Below are 15930 nucleotides of genomic sequence, written 5' to 3'. Positions count from 1 at the left end.
TTCAGTTCATCAACAACGAGGGAATTATAAGTACAATCCAATAATTTCTAATTTACCTTAAAATACAAACCCAGGCTGTTTACCAAGGTTGTTTACTAATAAGAGTGCTCCGATGAGGCAAACAATAAAGGGTTGATGACATGTCATAGAGTTATTTTTTTGTTTTGACTTGTATCGCTTCCAAGTCAAGCAGCTGAACAAATATGCCTTCTAAACATACAGTGAAACCTCCCATAGTGGGCACCTCTCTATTACGGACAACCTCTCTATTAAGGACAACCTCCTTATTAAGGACAACCTCTCTATTATTTATTAAGGACAACCTCTCTATTAAGGACACTAGTTTTGATCCCAAATTGGTTGTTTCCATTCAATTTGACCTCTCTAATCAGGTCACCTCTCTATTAAGGACAGCACTGGTCAGTCCCGAGGGTGTCCTTAATAGAGAGGTTCTACTGTACCAGAGTTTTGATGGTCTTCAGCGATTTGAGAAGTCCAACCAACTGCTGTCTCTTCCTATAGTTGGCAAGGAGGCCCAGGCTGGCTGTGGTGAAGTCCTCTTTCGCATTGGACAAATACCTTGACACAGGACAAACAAAGCCGGATAAGAGGTATTAACCGAATGGTGTAAAATTTCAGAATTATAAAATGTACATGACTAAAGTCCATTCATAATTTGTCCGCATTGTTTGGGCTCTGAAGCACAAACATCGTTTGGGGCTTTGGAGCACAAACATCGTTTGGGGCCCTGGAGCACGAACATCGCCTGGGCTCTGAAGCACAAACATCATTTGGGGCTCTGGAGCACAAACATCGCCTGGGCTCTGAAGCGCAAACATCGTTTGGGGCTCTGGAGCACAAATATCGCTTGGGCTCTGAAGCGCAAACATCGTTTGGGCTCTGGAGCACAAATATCGTTTGGGCTCTGGAGCACAAACATCGTTTGGGGCTCTGGAGCACAGACATCGCTTGGGCTCTTGAGCACAAACAACCTTTGGGTGTATTACATTGAATTTTGACATTTTCGGCTCTGTACAGTTATTTCTTGACGAATGTTGAACAAGGAGGAATCACTTAAAATACATGAATGCTACAGACAACAATGCTGAAGAATGCAAAGAACTCCAGAAAAAAATCTGAAACTTTTTCTTGTAAAAATCTTGTCCTTTGAACAGCACTCACTTCCACAAAAAAAGCTCTAAAACGCTTATTTTTGGCAAAATTTTAAAAAATTCAAAGATTCACAGAGAGGTGAGAAAGTGCTCTTTCCTGCCAGTTACCAAATTCAGCATAAAGTATGAGAAAAAGTTCTGAAATCCACCTAAAATCAGAAATTTCACATCCCTGATTGCGGTTGTACAGCACTCACCTTCTGCCATTCGCGCAGACAACGCTTGCCGTCTGGAGTGACTGCTGTAACTCCATGACTCGGATCAACTCCGCAGCATATGCGGGGTGGTTCTCCAGGACTAACTCAGACACCTTCTTGGAGACGGCCCGGAGCTGACCGCGTAGTTTGCTCCTGTCCTCATCAATCGCTTGGAGCTCAAGAACATCAGGGAGTTTCTGAAATTGATGAAATGAGGGCCGACATTGTACATTCTATTGCCACTTCTGCATTTTATAGCTAGTTACGTCATGATGTTAATTCCCATTAAAGAGTGGCGATATATTGCACACTCCTCTCATGGGTGGCGCATAGTCAACATATACAGCAGCTTTTACGCCCTGCCCAAGGAATTTGTACACACGCTTTTTACCGTACAGAAGTCCAGTTATTCTGACAGGGCAAAACAAGGTAACAAGACTTACATCCAATTCAGCGCGACTTGCGTCAAAGTCATCTCCATTGAAATAATCCTTTTCAATGCTATCTATCGCTTCTTGGTCAGCTTGGGGGTCGTTTGGGAACTCCTGACTGGTCTGAGCCTGTGAGGAAATACCGAGAGACAAGAGTGGAATAATTGGTAATTTCGTTACATTCCAAACTAAAATAGATCTGCAAATGTGATGAACTTTCCGAAGAAGCAGCATTATAATTCTCTTCTTCCTGGTCATAAAAAGTTTTAAATCTTTATATAAAAACTGAAAGTCACGTTTAGTCTGTTATGTTCGGAATAGTGCGACCGCCATTTTAGGGCAGCCATACTCACGTGAACTTTGAACTTTGAGACCGCAGGATCAGCAGCGAAGTGTTGAGGTGAAAGGTCATCGACGGGCGACTTGACATCAGGCTGCAAATTGGATAAAGGAACAGTAAAGGTTCATTAAGACAAATTTTTGTGTTTCCAGACAAAATTTCAAGTTGCCTCCTCTTTCAGCTTTCCAGTATGAGTAAGTTGAAATTGAGGACAAGTGTCTCAATTTCTAAACTTGGAGCATCTCGTGTTGGTTGAAATACTTCCCGTGATGTACCAGCTTTAAATAATATTTGGTGTCTCGAGCTCAATTGAAACACTGAGTATCACTATCGTTATCCATGTGATATACTGTCGATTTCCTTGCTCGCATGGGTGGATCCAGCAGCAGGCATCCTAAACAGCGTCCACCAGTACAAAGATCGTTTTCTGGTGATGATTATTAGAGCACCGGGTTCATGATCAGCAGGTCCTGGGTTTGATTCTCGGAGCCAGAAGGGTCACCACTGTTTCGTCTTTGTGGGCAAGCACTTTACCCTAGGCCCCTACTTGCTTCTCTCCAACCAGCCTTACCAGGAGTAAATGGGTACCTAGCTGGCAGGGATGGCAAACTATGAATGGTACTTTTTTGTTGCAGCTGCAGCTCGGACCTGTGATACTCCCAGAGAGATGAGCTTGAATCAGGAATGTACAGGCCAACAGCTAGGGGTAATAATGTGAACGTTTTGCGACTGAAACCTGTTGGATTTAGCGCTATACAAGTCTCATGATATTAAACATCATCGCGTCGCCGTCCTGGACATCAAAGAAGTCGTCAAGATATGTCTCTATGTTTCTCCTGGTACAAAGGGTTAATAGTGGCTCATGGCATTGTCCAAATTCGGCATAGGCCTTCTGACGACATGTTCTGAATGTGCACATTTGATTTTTTAAGGATCTGATTTGTCTTGTGTCGAAAAGGCCTATGAACATGGTCATGAATAGTCGAATGAACCATAGACGTATGGCCGTGGCTATTCGTACCGTGACGGTGTGAATACGACGGTGGTTATGATTGGCCGTACTGTCACGGTGCGAATTATACATTCAGCAGTGATTGGTCGTACCGCGACGGGGCGAATTACTGCACAGTAAAAAATAGATCACACCGTTACGGTGAGAGAAAGGTACCGTACCGTGATGGTGCGAATAATACGGAGTGAATAAATAGATCGCACCATGGTGACATGGGTGATGGTTGGTAACAGGAAAGTAGGCCTAATTCATGATTGAGGTGGTGTTTGTTTGTGACGAGTGTTGGAAGTGCCTTTACTCCTGGCTCCGGGTGTGGGTAGGGTCCTTGACTTCCAGCCAGGCCCGGCCCTGTCAGAAGCAGCATCATACAAGATGTAATAGCCATAGGAGCCAGGGCATGCATATCGGGGGGGGGGGGGGGTGCATGTCAATGTGGGTGGTCCAAGTTCGTTTGGCATTCTCCTCTAAGGGTGGACGGGGGGGGGGGGTGCATGTGCATGTTCGTTTCTGTCTTCGCCACACCCACACCCTATCATCCCCTCTACCATGGAGGTATAAATAATCCATGCCTCTACAGAACATTATATGCAATAGGGCCTGGCTAGGCGTGATTTGGAAAGGGCGGGTGATCCGGGTCATTTGTAAGAAGCGCTCTCATTGGTTGTTTCTGACGGTGCGAATAAGACCGGAAACAATGGCCCCATGCACCGTGACGGTTCGAATAGCCAGTTCCAAGACGTATATTGACTGAGACAATCGGATGTACGCCACATATACGTCGATGCAAGGATATCAGAAATACCGCGTAGATGAAAGCACGTCATGACGTGGAAATGTACATTTGCATATCAAAGAACCCGGAAAAACGCTACGACTATGTGCAAATTTTATAAAAAGTCAACATGTATCTACAGAATCTACCAAATTAATGTATTCTTTATGTAGCTGTACAGTGTTCATATGCACCAAATTCGAAATCAACTAAGAAATAAAGTCATATTTAGACATTATTGACGAGAAAATCGCAAAGCCGGCATCTTCCACCATCAATATTATTGTCACGTGCAGTAATCAATCTCCACACCAGAGAGTCGTTCTCTACCCAAGTCTTTCACCCCTGGCAGCAATATGTGAGGAGGTGACCGATAACTATTGAATAAAAACAAAAATTACATCAAATTTCTCAATAGGGTCATTCCATTGGTGATTGATAAGATTCTTTTGTAATTTCAGAAAGATAAAAAAATATATCCTGATGCTCTTTTTTCGTCACGGCAATTTTGATGATGTTAAAATGTGCGCCCTTTTGCACAAAATGGCGCCGTCGTTGTCAATCATTACCGCTATAATAGTGACAGTGACAATAACAATCGTTCCCAATCGCAGTATAGCCAGTATGCCAATCAATCTGTCAGTTTCAAGCAAAACAGGAACCGTGATCACATGTACAACTACGGTCGCAATGGTAACTGGTAGTGCAGTATGACTCGCTTTTACCTGATACTACATGTATTTGGTGGTAGACTTCAGTATATCTAAACCAAGTAGTGGGTTTTGTATGCAAGCTACTCGATTGATGCATTTTATTAATACTTGGTATTACTTTTATGTACACATTTATTAGTAGTTTTATCAAATTTTTACCCTGTCAATTTGTAGTATACAGGCCTCCTCTCCTGACTTAGCTGATAGCATAGTTGTAGAACTATACATCAATCAACCCCACAGAGTTCATAAACTACATGTATGTAGCAGTTCAACTATCAAGGCCTTACTGTTGATGTCACCTTGGTGCCCTGTATACTACCATGTTCATGTACTTAAAATATTTTTAGGCATGTGTTTATTTGTATTTCATAACTCGGGTATCATATTATATATGTGAGTGTTTTTATTCAAGCCCTCGGGCGGTGTGTTTAGAAAAACAACAGCACAAAATTGGTGCTCAAGCCCTCAGGCGGTGTGGTTTTCTTTTAAAAATTTTAATTGGTATTTTAAGTAGTGCTTCTTGTGTTTATATTCGGATACTTTGAAATACATGTAACTTATGGTTTTAAACCAGAAATCGATCTCTAAAGTCTCTACTAAACGGGGTCTTTCCATTGGATGCTGGAATGTCAATGGCCTACAATCTAAGAATTATGATAAATTGAAGGACCCCTCATTCTTAAAAACCTTTACTAGCGTTGACATCTGTGGTCTTCTCGAGACTCACACAAACTCTGAATCAGCTGTTGACTTGCCTGGCTATATTCACCAGCATGTCTTTAGGAAAAGGGCTGCAAAAGCCACCAGAGATCATGGTGGAATAATTGTTTATGTTAGGAATGGATGTCAAAACGGTGTCACCTTTTTGAAAAACACGAATCCAAACTTTCAATGGGTCCTCCTTGACAAAAGGTTTTTCAATTTGGGAGAGGACACTTTTGTCTGCTTCATTCATAACCCTCCTGCATCAACTTCATACTCACTTGGGTTAAATTACGATATATTACAGCTCATTCAAAACGATTGCTGTAGTTTTTCCAAAAGAGGACACATTCTGTTGAAAGGTGATATCAATGCACGAACAAATATTGAACTTGATTTTATATTGGATGATGATCTGGCTCATGTCCCAGTTGATGATCTAAATTATGTGGCTGACAATGCTGATTTACCAAAACGGTGGTCAGAGGACTTACACAAGTCCTGTAGTAGGGGTAAACTTCTATTGGACTTCTGTATTTCCTCGCAACTTAGGATTCTTAATGGCCGAACTCTTGGAGACTATCAGGGTAAATTCACCTATCATGGCCCCTTGGGCAGTAGTGTTATTGATTATGCCATTTGTTCTGAGGAGTTGCTGCAGTCTGTTCTATATTTTTCAGTAATGGACTTTTCAAGTGTCAATTCTGATCATTGTATGATTGTTTCAAGAATCGTTGCTAACTGGTCAGTGGAGCTCCCTGTAGACTCTGTGAAAACTTATAAATCTGCAAAACCCGGGTTCAAGTTTAGTAATGCTTGTATTGCAAATTACGCATCGCATTTCAATCACCCCTTAATAAAAGACAAAATTCAAAACTTTTTGAGCTCTGATCAGAGTTCTGATTGCTCTGCTGACCAGGTGGAGTCCCTCGCTTCGCAAACTAGTGATATCTTGAAAAAAACAGCCGACCTGTGTTTGAAAAGGAAAGGGTCTTCATCTGGTAAAAAGCAAGGTAAATCTTGGTACAATGCTTCTTTAATGGTGCAGAGGGAACGTATTGACGAGCTAAGCTCCGCGTTTGCCCTCTCTCCAAAAAACCATAGGTTGCGCTGCTCATTGTTTAAATCTATGAGAGACTACAAAACAGCTATCAAAAAACAAAAACGGTCTCACTACAATAAACTTATGTCGCAACTTGATAACCTATTTGAAAATAACCCTTCTCAGTATTGGGGTCTTCTTAATAAACTGAAGGGCGAAAGTGAGAATGGCGGGGAAGGCAAAAATAAAATGTCAAAAATTCCTCTAAATGAATGGGAAGATTATCTCCGTAAATTGAATGAAGTACCAGCTGACCTTATTAATCTAAATAAGTCCTTAGCTGACAAACTATCACTTCTCAAGTCGAATCCTGATACTGGAAGTGATATTCTGGACAAGGAAATCGGCACTGATGAAATTCTGTCCTGCCTAAAGTCTCTCAAAAACAATAAAGCTCACGGTCTGGACTGTATCTCCAACGAAATGCTAAAGCATAGCGCGACAAACATGTTACCTTGCTATCAGAAAATCTTTAACTTAGTTTTCTCTAGCTCTCACTACCCAAAACAATGGGGTGAAGGATATATTACTGCAATTCATAAGAGTGGAAGTGTAGTAGACCCCTCTAATTTTAGAGGGATTACTGTTATGAATACCTTAGGAAAAATGTATAACACCATATTAAATAATAGGCTAACAGAATTCTTGTCTGTAAATAGAATTATAAACCCAGCTCAAATTGGCTTCTCCAAGAAGTCGCGTACTTCTGACCATATGTTTGTGTTAAAAACCCTGATTGAGAAGTATACTAATTCTAACAAGGGTAAACTATACACCTGTTTCGTCGATTTTAAACAAGCTTTTGACTCTGTTCTCCATCCGGCACTTTTCTTAAAACTAAAGCAAAGTGGGGTAAATGGTAAATTTTATGATAGCATAAAATCAATGTATAAAAAAGTCAATCTGTGTGCCAAATCCTCAAACAAGTTATCTAACTCTTTCCCTTCTGCTATAGGGGTACACCAAGGAGATGTCCTTAGTCCAAATCTTTTTAAGATTTTCATAAATGACCTAGAAAGTCTACTTGATGACTCTAGTGATCCTGTCTCCTTAAAAGATCTCAAGCTGCACTGCCTTATGTATGCTGACGATATTGTTATACTCTCAGAAACTGCCAGCGGTCTCCAAAAAGCTTTGAATGGCTTGAATAATTTCTGCTCCTCTTGGGGTATGACTATAAATGTTAAGAAGACAAAAGTTCTCATATTTAATAAGGCAGGAAGAATTGATAAATCTGTCTTCATGATTGGTCAACACCAGCTGGAAAATGTTGGTAAATACAAATATCTTGGTATTACTTTTCAAGCCTCCGGCGTTTTTGCTGAGGCAAAGCGTGATCTTCATAACAAAGCCCTTAAAGCTTTTTTTAAATTAAGGCGTATCTTTAGCTCTCAGCTTCCAAATGTCTCAACCTTACTCCATATATTTGACCACACTATACAGCCAATACTTTTATATGGCAGTGATATTTGGGGATGTTTTAACCCTATGTCCTCAAAAGTTAAAAGAGAGAGAGAATTTAAGATTGATAAGGGATTCGAAAATCTCCCCTGTGAGAACCTTCACATGAAGTTCTGTAAATATGTACTGGGTGTTAACACAAATGCCACAAATCTGGCCGTGTATGGCGAGTTGGGCAGACATCCACTGTATTTAATGATAGCCAAATCTATGTTCTCTTTCTGGCTAAGGCTTGAATCCTTGTCTCTCAACACAGTGGATGGGGAAATTAGTTCGAAGTCTATTTTAACCAGTGCCTTACAAGTTAGTAAGGATCTAGACAACAAAGGAAAACAGTCTTGGTTTTCTTGTATAAAATTTATTTGTGGTTGTCTGAATCTGGATGCAAACAATGCTGAAAGTGTTTCAACCTCCAGTCTTGTTCATAAATTAGGGGAAGAATTTTACAGAAAGTGGAAGCTAGAAATTTGGGATGATTCTCGGAATCCAAATGCTAAAAACAAATTACGCACTTATAGGTCCTTCAAAACGCAACTCTGCTGTGAGAAATATCTGACTTCAATTTCAAGTTTTTCTTTAAGAAGATCCCTTTGTTGTTTCCGCATTAGCTGTCACGATCTAGCCATTGAAAGAGGTAGATACAAAAAACTTAAAGTTGAAGAGAGGGTGTGTTCTTGTGATGGGACTTCAATAGAAGACGAGGTTCACTTTCTAACTGCCTGCCCAAAATATGATGCTTCAAGGAACGATTTTTTCTCAGTTATCAATGAGAACAACATCAACTTTTCAGGTCTCTCACCAGGAAATAAGTTTATCTGGCTTCTTTCAAATGAGGACCCTGGAATTTGTCAGAAGCTATCATCATTTTTACAGAAATGCTTTTCTGATCGCATAAAATAAGGACCTCCTCTCTCCCACCTACTAGTATCTACTCCAGGTTTGACCCCGGTAGTAGACTTTATATTGTTACTTTTGTCATGTATCCTTTGTATGTCTTATGTACTTTCAATCAAAATCATTGTATTTCTATTGTACCATGTGTACCTTTGCCCTCCGGGCCTTTTGATTAATAAACTAATTTGAATTTGAATTTTTTTGTCAGAGGTTTGCATATGTAACATGCAATGACATGTTTTCGCGAGGATGTAATCTCTAAACCTATTTTTAAACCGTCTTCGAAATCAAGTTGGTTTCGAAACGGCCTCCAAATTCATTTGAGATTTTAACCAATTTCCGTCGATGGATTTGGCTTTAAAATATGTTTTTCATCAACCGCAAAGGGTACTTGTTATCATGGTAGTGTTTTAAAAGCAATTCATGTTATGGTTTAAGGGCATGCAGTGTGTTTATTACGTACTCGGTTCGACTACGTCTTTTCTCATTCTGACGGGTCTGACCATAGGCCCCTGAAATCTGAATGCTAATTAGCGGGATTATCGGGCTAAACATTGGGATTTTCTAGCCCGATAATCCCGCTAATTAGCATTCAGGGGCTTATGGTCTGACTAATGGCCGCTGTTGAGAGAGTTAAGACGGTAAAAGAAGCTTCGTTGAAGTATTTTTTTCTTTTTATGACTCCAGCTCCTCCCTCTGGGAGCTGGAGTTAGTATTGTTTTCGCTCAGGTTTCTCCTCCAATCATCACGTGACCTCTCCAACACTCGATAATGCACTCTTTTCGTCCACGTTTTAGACCAATTTTCGGCATGAACATGAATCTAATATGAGGAAGGCTCAGGCCTTGATAGGGAGCTCTCCGTTAATAGGGCTGGTGAGCGAGAAGACTCGGTGGGGGGGGGGGGGGGGGGTTATATAGTTAGGATGATGCCATCATGGCAGTTTACCGAAGAAGCAGTTGGCTAGCACACAATGTCAATGATTGATGGCGAGTAGTTGGTGGGTGGGAGAGGGGGGATATAGTTAGGATGATGCCATCATGGCAGTTGACCCAAGAGACGCTGTCGCAGTATAGAAAATAAGTGGGGAGAATGTGGGAAACTAAACACAACAGGAGAAGGATAGGTATTTTTGCCCGGAGATAAGCATAATGATCCCAAGACCCAAGTGTAATTAAGATTTATATTCTAATTCAAAAAGACCAACGTCGCCTAGACATACAGTCATGCATAGACTGATGTAGCACAATGCATGAGACACCCTGTATAACGCAAATTTGAAAAAATTTCACCTCTATGCCTTATAACTTCAAGATTAACACCTGATCACTTGGTCAAACTTGGTCAGATGTATTCTACAATACAAGAGACATGCTATTCAGAAATGTATTGGTTTGTGTGAGAGTAACGTACTGCCAAGTCTACAGCCGCTGGAACAGGGGTATGCATGAAATGACGTCGCGTCATTTTTGGAGGCAGGTAGGCCTGGCCTCCGCACCGGCTTGTGAGACCTGAGGGTAGCGCGTGCGTTTGAGTTAAGTGCGCATGCGCTTTCTACGGAAAATTAAAATGGCCAGTGTTGTGGACGAGTGGTTTCAGGTTTCACGGTAGGATTTTGACATGGAAACGGGGAAATAGACATTGAGACCAATGTACTTTCAAGATTATTGCATTATTAATGGAACCAGACCGTTGACATATTGTCACACCCCATGATATTGACGAAATCGTCGTCGGAAACGGGCAGCCCCGGACCGATCATGTTGGTGCGCTTGAAACTACGGAAAAGTTAGCAGACGGAAAATCTTTTGCGGAATTTTGCCAGTTCAAAGCACGATTTCGTCGCGGAAAGAGAAAAATGATCTCTGGCAGCGATGCAGCTTGTTGTTTAATGCATTTCGATTCGCCCCAGGGTATCGTTACACTTTGATTCGGCCCTGTTTTGACGAAATCTTCAACCGAACAGCGGCTTCTCTGCGTGAACATCGTAGCGTCCCGCTGAATTGTTTGGAAAAAGAAAATCTCTCCCCAGGTAAATTGCTGTGCATTAGCGTATACGATTCGCGTGCAAAAATGTCACCTGGGTGTGGAGGTTTTCTGGTTCCGGGTCAAGTTTTTTTCGTTGATGGTATACACACACTCTCTAACCATAAAGCTCGCTAGAGCTCCCTAATAAGCGCAGTACTTAAATCAGATGTTTCTCTCGCCTTGAAAACATTCCTGGGTAAAATCCATTGAGATTAGCCGAGTTAATCTACTTTCCGTGCTTAAAATCTCTCCCGCTGAATTCTATAAATAGAAACTATTAACATCGCGGCAGTGTGGTTCCCATTGTGCGCCCTCCCACTTCACACCATCTCAGGAAGTTTTATGGAGAGGGAGGGCGTGCGGTAAGAAGAATGACCAAAATGACGTCACGTTTTCCTGGCAATGCCTCTTGCCAGACCAGTCAAGCATTGGGAAAGCATCTTTAATTCAGACAACGTTAGAACTAGAAAACGAATATGTTAGTTTGCAAAAGTAAAAGCAGATTTCACCACTAACCAGTCAAATCGGAATACGACGGCGCAAAGTGTTCTCGCTTTCCTCCTGCTAAAAAAACCTTGTTCCCGCACTCCTATTTTAATTTATGCCCAGGAATATGATGTGATCTGTTTTCACCTGTTTGTAATTAAATGGTATACATATAATGAGATCAATAGTAGTGTTCCTTCAACCACCAGCAAGAGTACACGATACAAAGCCACTCAACACTTCTTCTCCATGAACAGATCCCATCGTTCAACTTCAACTAGTCTTCTCTCCCCAGGTGCCTCACGGACCTTCAGGTTCCCATACTCAAGACCAACTCTTACGATATCGCCCTCAAAACAACCCTGGAGTCATGAATTCACAGGTGCTCCTGTGAAATCTCAGTTCTAGTTGTACTATTGAAAACAAAAATCAATTTTATGATATTTTTAACACTTGCACATCATTAGTAGATATTTGAGATTTGCTAACCAGCTGGATGAGTTAAAATGGTGACGTTGGAAATTGATAACCAGCTGGAAGAGAGGTGTCATGCTTTCTGCTGAGGATGACTCTGCCAGCTGGTTATCAAAGATGTTGATCGTTCCGAAAATTACTAACTAAAAGTCTGGAATGAGTGCAAATCACTGTATTATAGAACAAAGGGATTCCTTTTCATAAACGTTGCTTTTCTCTGCTTTTTTATCTAGGTCACCATGGAGACCTCGGCGCCTCATCTGCCGATGTCATCCTCCCCGGCGCCGCCTATACGGAGAAGTCGGGAACGTACGTGAACACGGAAGGGCGTGCCCAGGAGGGTCGCCAGGCCGTCACCCCTCCGGGAATGGCACGGGAAGATTGGAAAATTCTCCGAGCTCTCTCTGAAGTACGTTTTATCATTTTCAATATAGTGGAACCTCCTTCAGTAGACACCTCTCTATTAAGGACACTAGTTTTGGTTCCAAATTGGTTGTTTCCATTCAATGTGACCTCTCTAATCAGGACATCGCTCTATTAAGGACAACCTCTCTAGTAAGGACACTAGTTTTGATTCCAAACTGGTTGTTTCCATTCAATGTGACCTCTCTAATCGGGACACCCCTCGGGACTGACAAGTGCTGTCCTTAATAGAGAGGTGTCCTGATTAGAGAAGTCAAATTCAATGGAAACAACCAATTTGGGATCAAAACTAGTGTCCTTAATAGAGAGGATGTCCTTAATAGAGAGTGTGTCCCTAATAGAGAGGTGTCCATTAAGGGAGGTTCTACTGTACATCAAAGTGTGATGTTATCATTTGGTGTCCTAGCCGAAGTGCAGACTCTGTTGGTACTTATGTTCTGCTAGAATTGTGTCACTCTTGGCTGCTGATTTGACAACGACATTCATTGATGTTCGTGTGCATTCTTCAGCTGAAGCTCTGAGCGCCAACCTTGAAATGACTGAGGGTGGCTTAGATTGAGCTCTGGGTCGACGTATTCAGTCCAAGTTTAGGCTTTCTGATCAGTCAAAATGATTACATTCCCAGCCATGTGCTAGAGCTGCTTACTCTCCAAGGGTGGAGGTTTGCGTCTGTGACCGCTTTCTTCCAGCTACACTCTGACTTTGAAGAAGGGGGATGATGGTGACTTGTCTTGTCCATGCCACGAAGAATTCCGCTGGTCAAGTGATGGATTGACATTATATCACATAGTCAAAATAATCTTAAAGCTCAGAGTCCTATCCAGCTTTTTTTGTGGGACAAGACCCATCTTCTTAGCGTTATTGGCAAAAAAGTACAAGGAAAACACATTTTTAAATGACTGATCTTGATTTTCAGATCGCGGGTGTAACGCTGCCCTATGAAAAATCAGACGACGTCCGCGATCGGATGGAGGATATCTCGCCCACTCTGACTTGCTATGATGAGGCACAAGAAGCTAACTACTTCCAACAGGCTAAGGAGTTAGCTGATGTAAGTGAAAGTAGCATTTAGCAATTGATGCCTCATTGTTCGTCATGTTGGTAATATTATCGACGTTCGACCATGCTATGGACATTTTAGTGAGATCACCCTTCATCATATCATATCACTACTGACGTCATAACCCTATTGAATCTTTGTCAGAGGTATGGAGTCCACTAGGCTACTGTCCACCTATGTGGGATCTTTTACTTGCCCTGGCATAGACACTCAGGTACAAGGGACCACAGCTTTTAGTCTCATCCGACAGACCCTCAAGTATTTCATACGTTGTAGCCTACAGGTTGGCCCTTGGTATACATCCGTATGTTATTCTAAAACAAGTTTGGAATTTATTAGCAAAGTTACAATCAGCGGACCGCAACGCAACAGGGCTTTTTGTCTCCTCCATTTCTTCCCTTCCCATTCCTTGCAATCCTTCCTCTTTTCATTGCAGACCGTCTCTGCCAAATTGAGTCCTACACCCCTGAAACCAGAACAGATAACTCTGAAAGATTTCTTCATCACGGACTCTATAACCCGAGCGTCACAGACGATGGCCAAGTGCGTGAAGGCGACTTTAGCAGAAGAAGGCTCGGGATAGACAGGGTTCATAATTGTGCATGGACACCATTAGTTTTCAATGAGGCTTTCAGTTTGTGATGTAAGCAACACTTTTATGAAGGATAGGAGACAGATTAAAGCACGGATTAGTGATAATCTTTTTTTGTCCGACAAGTTGTACTGGTGATTATGAGTTGTGTATAAAAGCTTTCGACGTTTAGCCAGTGTGCCACGCTAGGTAGAGTGGCCAGCAATTTGAGGTACCACGGCCCTATAGGAACTGTCCACAAAGTTCTAGAGCAAGGTTGGGTGGCTCTATCTAGGTAGGGTGGTAAGCTGCCAAGGTAGGGTGGCTCTACCTAGGTAGGGTGGTAAGCTACCAAGGTAGGGTGGCTCTACCTAGGTGGGTAGGGTGGTAAGCTACCAAGGTAGGGTGGCTCTACCTAGGTAGGGTGGAAAGCTACCAAGGTAGGGTGGCTCTACCTAGGTGGGTAGGTAAGCTGCCAAGGTAGGGTGGCTCTACCTAGGTAGGGTGGTAAGCTACCAAGGTAGGGTGGCTCTACCTAGGTAGGGTGGTAAGCTACCAAGGTAGGGTGGCTCTACCTAGGTGGGTAGGTAAGCTGCCAAGGTAGGGTGGCTCTACCTAGGTAGGGTGGGCCACCCTGACAAAGGCCTTGTGGGAACACTGAACATCAATGTATCTGCTAACATTGATAGTGCGACTAGAGTATTGATAGGATAAGATGAGCGGCGAGACCGCTTGCTGTCGTATATTGTAAATATCTTCATGTGTCAATCATTACCTGACTTCTGTCGGCTTCAAATGTCCCTTTTGTCAGACCTGATGTCAATTGAATCACCCAAAGTGGTTTAAAAACCTTCTAGCTAAAAAACCTGTACCGTCAATCTTCGGCGGTTTGCCGTAAAACTGTGTATTTTGCAAGCTTTTTATGAATTTTTGCTGTTGATATGCACAAATTTCACCTCGAATGCATTAACAATAACATTTTGGCAGCAATCACAATATTCAGTCTCTCGCCAAAATGCAAAATGAGAAAATGCGCCAAATTATAGCGTTGTGAAATTTTCATGGTTTACAGTATTGAAAATCGACTTTATGTGCCAGTAAAAAGAACCTCTCTACTAAGGACACCCTCGGGACTGGCATATGCTCTCCTTAATAGAGAGGTGTCCTGATTAGAGAGGTGTCCTGCATAGAGATGTCAAATTGAATGGAAACGACCACTTTGGGAGCAAAACTAGAGAGGGAGTGCCTAGTAGAGACATCCGCTAAGACAAGTTCCATTGCACTGTGAATGTTACTTTTGACCATTACTTTGTACAGTTGTTTGGGGAGGAGTGAGATAATAAGTGACATGATTGTTTGACAAAATTCTTCTGCTCATTTCATTGCCAGTTTATCTAATGGAAAGGTTATGAAAATGACCCTTCTGTACCATGTGTCCATCTCGGTAGCACCCTGCAAATAAAAAATGAGATTTTTATTGCTGAATCCTGCGATGATTATCGCTGCTCTAATATATGGGAGGACAGTCTCCTCCAAAATGAGAATCCTTCTTGATGACACCCTGCTCTGATATATGGGAGGACAGTCTCCTCCAGGATGAGAATCCTTCTTGAAGACACCCGGCTCTGAGATATGCGAGGACAGTCTCCTCCAGGATAAGAATCCTTCTTGAAGACACCCTGCTCTGATATATGGGAGGACAGTCTCCTACAGGATGAGAATCCTTCTTGAAGACACCCGGCTCAAATATATGGGAGGACAGTCTCCTCCAGGATAAGAATCCTTCTTGAAGACACCCTACTCTAATATATGGAAGGACAGTTTCCCTCAAGGTGGGAATCCTTCTTGAAGACACCCTGCTCTGATATATGGGAGGACAGTCTTCTCCAAAATGAGAATCCTTCTTGAAGTCACCCGGCTCTAATATATGGGAGGACAGTCTCCTACAGGATGAGAATCCTTCTTGAAGACACCCAGCTCTGATATATGGGAGGACAGTTTCCTTCAAGGTGGGAATCCTTCTTGAAGAGACCTGCCTCTAATATATGAGAGGACAGACTCCTCCAGGAGTCATTCTTGAAGACACCAG

The 15930-nt window shown here is 42.2% G+C and overlaps 2 protein-coding genes across 2 annotated transcripts in view; one reads left to right on the top strand and one right to left on the bottom strand.

Moving 5' to 3' along the window:
* The window catches only part of LOC135500544 (syndetin-like), a 31248-nt gene extending 27018 nt beyond the window's left edge, over nucleotides 1–4230 (bottom strand). The window contains exons 1-5 of the mRNA XM_064792078.1: nucleotides 4074–4230; nucleotides 2154–2234; nucleotides 1813–1929; nucleotides 1370–1566; nucleotides 462–579 (exon numbers count right to left, since the gene is read on the bottom strand). Of these exons, the coding sequence (XP_064648148.1) occupies nucleotides 462–579; nucleotides 1370–1566; nucleotides 1813–1929; nucleotides 2154–2234; nucleotides 4074–4112 (552 nt within the window). The 5' untranslated portion in view covers nucleotides 4113–4230. The remainder of the gene's footprint in view (nucleotides 1–461; nucleotides 580–1369; nucleotides 1567–1812; nucleotides 1930–2153; nucleotides 2235–4073) is intronic.
* Nucleotides 4231–4498: 268 nt separating this feature from the next.
* LOC135500549 (NADH-ubiquinone oxidoreductase 75 kDa subunit, mitochondrial-like) lies at nucleotides 4499–15206 on the top strand. The gene is made up of 5 exons (XM_064792084.1): nucleotides 4499–4617; nucleotides 12021–12196; nucleotides 13127–13261; nucleotides 13707–14176; nucleotides 14301–15206. The coding sequence occupies exons 1-4, from the start codon at nucleotides 4596–4598 to the stop codon at nucleotides 13851–13853; spliced, it is 480 nt and encodes a 159-aa protein (XP_064648154.1). The 5' UTR covers nucleotides 4499–4595; the 3' UTR covers nucleotides 13854–14176; nucleotides 14301–15206.
* The last annotated feature ends 724 nt before the right edge of the window (nucleotides 15207–15930 follow it).

This window comes from Lineus longissimus, chromosome 16 (genome assembly GCF_910592395.1).
Source record: "Lineus longissimus chromosome 16, tnLinLong1.2, whole genome shotgun sequence".
In the NCBI taxonomy this organism is placed as follows: Eukaryota; Metazoa; Nemertea; class Pilidiophora; order Heteronemertea; family Lineidae; genus Lineus; species Lineus longissimus.
The sequence above is the reverse complement of the archived record's forward strand: the minus strand, read 5'-3'. Positions and strand labels throughout refer to the sequence as shown.